General features: G+C 42.4%; 1 protein-coding gene across 3 annotated transcripts in view; it reads right to left on the reverse strand.

The window, feature by feature from the left end:
- ap2a1 (adaptor related protein complex 2 subunit alpha 1) overlaps window positions 1-6000 on the reverse strand; it is a 49599-nt gene that overhangs the window by 42436 nt on the left and 1163 nt on the right. For all 3 annotated transcript variants that reach the window (XM_085785171.1, XM_085785173.1, XM_085785172.1), the window contains exon 2: window positions 198-409. In XM_085785171.1, coding sequence (XP_085641297.1) covers window positions 198-409 — 212 coding nt within the window. The remainder of the gene's footprint in view (window positions 1-197; window positions 410-6000) is intronic.

A 6000-nucleotide genomic window follows, 5' to 3' on the forward strand; every position in this document is an offset into this window, starting at 1 on the left:
ATGAATGGAAACAATTGGAATATTTGATGTAATAATTGTGACAGACCTATTTGTAGGTTCTTTTTTTAAATATACAGTCTACATACACTCAAGTCTTATAATAAATCCTTTACTCAAATGTGTTGGATTAAAGCGGAGCAGGATAAACTCAGGCGCGGCTACAAACTCCATTAATCAGAGGTGTAAACAGGACTTACGATCTGTTTCTCTGTGTACTTGTTGGAGCTCAGCAGGTTGACCGCCTCCATGTGTCCGAAGTCGATGTCATGGCCGAGCAGGAAGATGAAGAGCAGCTTGCAGACGTACTTCTTCTTGCTGTAGCCGTCCAGAGCCTTGTCTCCTTTAAACTTGGAGCGGATGTTGGCCAGCTCTTTGTTGATCCGTTTGATCTCAGCTTCCTTGCTCTTACCTGCAGAAGGGGAACGAAGGGAAGCAGTTCAGTGTCATTAAAAAACACGGACAGGTTGTTGGACCTATAGAGACTTAACTAGAGACTCCACCAGTTCCGACGCCCATGGCTGAAACCAAAACCTGACTTCACTGAGCTCCAGAGCCAACAAATGTGCTCCCACATCTTTTCCTTGGCTTCACTAACTACTGAGCAGCAACAGGCAGTGGACAAAGAAAACAAGCTTCCAGTGCCAGGACAGTGATTCAGTAATGGAGGGGTGGCGCTTTCACTCAGGGGAGAAGCAGCTCCTAACAGTGTGAAGTGTGGGTTAATGTTAGAGCCACGCTGTCCTGTGATTAAAGCTCGTCAGCTGCCTCAGTATTTAAACTGAAAACCCTCATTTGTGCTTCTATCCACAGCAGCAACATGATGCTCTTTACAGCAACAAGCTCCAAACACTCACTTTGCTATCTGTATCTGTGATTAGAACATCATGGAAAAGTTCGTTTATTTCAGTAGTTCAATTCAAATAGTGAAACTAATATATTATATAGATTGATTACACACATATTGAAATATTTCATGTCTTTATTTCTGAAATATTTCATGTCTTTATTTCTTTTAATTGTAATGATTATGGCTTAGATTTAATGAAACCCCACAATTCAGTATTTCAAAACATTAGAATATAGTGAAAAGGTTCACTATAGTAACCAAATGGTGTCACACTCTAATCAGCTGATGAACTCCAAACACCTGTAAAGGTTTCCTGAGTCTGGTTCAGTAGCTCCACTATCATGGAGAAGACCGTGACCTCCGTCAGATTCTAATGAACTGAAATGCGGCGGTATGTTTGTAGTGTTTGAGGCAAGAGAGCAACAACAGCTGTGATCTGATTGCATTGACTGACAGCAATCAACATCTGACCAATCACTGCTGCAGGCGAAGATACATCACCAATCAGGAGCAACAGAGATCGAGGGGGGGGGGGTTAAAACAGTTAGAAATAATATAAACAAAGTTGTTGAAATAAAAATGTAAACTTTTGTCCGCATAAAAAAACGTTAATTTCACTTCAAAATTTAAAAAAAAAACTGCTTAGGGCCCCAATTTGGCCCTGTATATCTCTACATTTGGACCTTGACCTGGCCCTCTAATCTGTATCAATACATGTAGGCTGTACTTCATTACAGACTACTGCCAGATGGGCAGCCGTTTGAATCAGGCTAACAACTGGAGGTCCACTCCTGTCAGTCAGACAACAGGCTCACACTCACTTCATCTCATGGACTTCTATGTGAAGAGGCCAGCTCACAGGAGGGTGCACAGTACCTGACAGTCATGCTCCACCTGTACAGGTGTGTGTCTGGTTTTTCTTAATGAAAGGGAAATGCAGTCTGCCTCCAACAGTGAGTCAGCCCCCATAGACTCCCATGTTAAAAAGTGCAACTTTACTGGAGCAATAAACATGTTTACAGCCTGCTAATAGCTGATTCCCTCCTTTATAACAACTTTAATCTCATTAAGGCTTATATTAGAATGATGCATTATTGTGGATGTGGCCTCTTTGAGCAACAGGTGTGTGTGAGCAACCTGACATGCATCATTAAAGTATTGGCTCTATACAAGCCCCGCCTCTTTGCCCATTTTTTGGATGAGCAGAGAGTTTGGTGGAGTCAGACGCTGCCAGGATGGCGTCGGTAGAGCAGCTCAGTCTGAGCTTCAAATCTGCTCTTCATAAACTGTCAGAAGCAAAGTCTGCCTTTATTGATGATACCCCATCTTCCTGTTTTAAACTATACTCTTGCTTTGTTGTCAAGAATGTCACTTCTTTTCTATCAGTGGAGCAGCCTGGTTGGGGAATGGTCCAAAGTCCACAGTTCAGCTGAGACCTCTGTCTGTGTCTCTCCCTGCTCACAGCTCTGCGGTGAATTAAGATGAAGAAAAAGCATCAGTGTCAATGCAATGGTGTGCCATCATTAAAGGGATAGTTCAACATTTTGGCAAATTGGCCCATTGCCATAATCCCTATAGTCATAGCAGTAGGTTCGTTACCTTTAATTGTCGGTGCAAGCTGTTTTTAGAACGGCGGAGCAGAGCCGTGAGCTGCTCAGAGCTATGCTATGGAGGCTCATGGGATTTCTTAGTTTCCCTCATCAAACTCATCAAATACACAATCCAACAACTCTAAAACGCTCTGGTGGACAAGTTGTGACCTGCACATTCACCACGCTATGAGATAATAACAGAACGTTACGAGACAGAGTTGTTTTCGAGGCAAATGCAGAGACTACTTGATGAAAAACTGCCCTCTGCGGTAACGCGTATCAGCGTTTTTGCACGAATTTACCTCGAAAACAACTCTGTCTCGTAACATTCTGTTATTATCTCATAGCGTGGTGAATGTGCAGGTCACAACTTGAGTTGTTGGATTGTGTATTTGATGAGTTTGATAAGAGAAACCAAGAAACCCCATGAGCCTCTGTAGCATAGCTCTGAGCAGCTTGCAGGTAACAAACCTACTCTTAAGACTATAGTGACTATGGACCAATTTGCCAAAAGGTTGAACTATCCCTTTAACAAACCAATTTAGGAGGACAGTGAGAAGGTGTGTTCACATCACATCACTCACTTCCTACTGGCATTAGGCGAGTTCCTTTCCACACACAACGTTGTCCAATAATAACAGCAAGAATCAGTCTAGAGAGGACAAACCCATTCTCAGACCAGCAGTGGAGAGGCTCTTGGCTGCAGCTGCTTCCACGTTTGAATTTCAATACGAATCCAGTGACCCGACACAGTTTGTTCTGCGAGCAGATGAAACCTGACAGAGTAGAGGAGCGACCCTGTGGTGCAGTCCCAAACACATCCATCCCAGTGGGCAGCAGCAGCATGTCCCGCTGAGACGTCTCCCTCTCACATAATCTCACTAGCATCTCCACTTTACTTCTCAGCTTCAGTCCTTTAACTAGACAGTCTTTTAGTTTTCACTGCTGCCACTGCAGCGTGCAGTAACACGACTCCATGGATGGCTTTTAATTTGAAACTGCTTATACAGGAAGTGGCGACACATGACGACGCCAGGCCAAGAAGAGAGAAAGGCAGGTTCAATGAGCATTCAGTTTAGATTTGATAATATACTGGAAAAAACCTTGAGAATGTTGTTTGTTTTATCCGTCGGTGTGTTTTCTGTACACACACACACACAACTGGAATGAAGGAGCAGCCTTCAGGACGCCAATGATTAAAAAAAAACAACACTTTCATTGGAGAACATGTTAGATTGTGTATCAGCGTAGCCACAACACTGAAGTGATCCCTCCAGTACAATAAAAGGTAAAGATCAGCTGATAGGTCTGGGCTGAACCCTGAGATCATGACCACACCTGCAGTAACAGGAAGTCTGACTCCAAACACCACGTCGTCTACTGCTACAACCTGAGCTGGTGAAGTATCCCTCCGCTGTGGCAGATAATGACTGGCTGCATTGTTATGGCTGTTGTCAGTGTAGTAATGTAGCGGGTAGCTTTTAGTCACAGCCGTTTATACATAAACAAGCAGATGAAGGGCTGGGTTCCCACAGCTGGATCCATCCTAGATCTGATCCCAGGTCAGAGAAAAAGCTACACTGGCTGCGTCTGACAAGATTTCTCCTTTCTGTTTAATGGAGAATGTATATGACCGTATATAAACTGTGAAACTACGACTCCAACATCATCATCTGACAATTTCTAGCCTGTCTTCAAGTCATAATGCGGCAGTTAAAGACTAACTAGTCAATGAAGGTGCAGACTTTTGCCACAATTGTTTGTTTTTTTACTTCTTCTGGTGTTAAGTTCATTAATATCTTTAATGTGTGTGTGTGGGTGTTTGATGAAGGAGTTGGATTTACTACTTATGAGATAGAAACAGTGGCCTCTGTTTGCCTGATATTAGAAACAGACCTTTGTAAACCAGTGCAGGTAACCCCACATTAACATTACTGACCACCCCTCAGGTACTCATTTGAAAACCAGCTTGAATTGAATTGAATTGAATTAACTTTATTGATCCCCCAAGGAGGGAAATTTGTTTGTCCCAGCACCACACGACAATAAAAGGCAAATACACAATATAAAAATAGACAGATAAATACTCTAGGCACACACAACATTCATTCATTAATTCATATTCATATGTGAATTTACTAATATATATACTATATTAGTCAATTCACATATAAAAGCAGGGACAACATCTGCACTGACCTTTTATGTAATTTTTAAACTGCCTCAGCCACCTTAAGGACTATTTTATATTTGTTATAGTGCTGTCTTGCATTCTTCTGTTATTTGTGTGTTTTTTTGTTTGTTTTGTTTTTTCTCTTCCCTTCTTTTTAGTCTATTTAGTATTGTTTTTCAAAATGTATGGAGCAGCTGACAGATGATTTTCCTTTGGGATTACTAAAGTATCTATCTATCTATCTATCTATCTATTGTATATATAATATGCACATATTGTGACAGGCAGGAAAGACTCCTCTAATGACTGAATCATGTCAGGTTCAGTGGTTCAGATCTCTAGATAGTATTGTCAATGATTTAGTTAATATCATCTTAATAAATCTGAACTCATTCTACAGCAGTCAGGTCTGGCTGGTATCACAGTGTCAATAGGAAATCTCTTTACAATCTTGCAAGAGAGAAATGAAATTCTTACATAACATCTATTCTACAACTCCTCCTTAATAGAAAATTCACACGTAGTGTTTATCTCAGTGAAGGTCAAACATCCAGGAAGAAGTGACAGTGGCAAACACACACACATGTAAGTCAAGGGGAAGTTTAGACAGCGGTGAACAGATCCAACCTGCAGGTGCCAGTAAGGCGATAACGGCAGGAGCTGTTCAGTCACAATGAAACCAAGAACATCACAGATTAGAGCGAGGGGTGGCCATCGCAGCCTGTCACCTATCACCTAATGCAAACCCCATCAGTAACCATTTACCTAGTTTAAACACACCACACATTACAACCAACGGCCCGATCATTTCAAACTAGATGGCAGTGTTCTGCAGAGTCACTGCCCCTCATACTATGACAAAAAACTAGACACAACTGGAATAAAATCACATCAGAGGGAAAACAAAAACTGCCAGGATGTAGAAAGTAAATATATTAAAAGAGAGATTAGGAACATTTTTATACAACACACTGTTTTTGAATGGACATCTTCCACTATTTAACCATTATTTATATTAAGATGTTCTGTTCGTGTAACATTGGTCAGTGGATTGTGGCAGGGGTCCAGTTTGACATCGGGAGGGGGGGGTGTATCCTGGTTTTATTCTGCTGACAGAGCGCCGCCTTCCTTACAGTGGGACCTGTGACGGTGTGCCCTGTCATACCGTCACTTCACACGGACCTAACACCGTCTCTCTGCTGCTGAGGCGAACCCCTGTTCCTCAGATCGACATCTGGATCTCCTAATGTCATACAGATGTTTGTGATCTCAGTCTGACCTAAGCCACAGCCGCCACCACCACCACCACCACCACCACCCCCCTCCTCCTCCTCCTCCTCTGACGGGGATCGTTTTCTGCGTCTGACCATCAGATCATCGCTTCTGCT

This window comes from Trachurus japonicus, chromosome 8 (assembly GCF_045865225.1).
Source record: "Trachurus japonicus isolate A0001 chromosome 8, Traja_1.0".
In the NCBI taxonomy this organism is placed as follows: domain Eukaryota; kingdom Metazoa; phylum Chordata; class Actinopteri; order Carangiformes; family Carangidae; genus Trachurus; species Trachurus japonicus.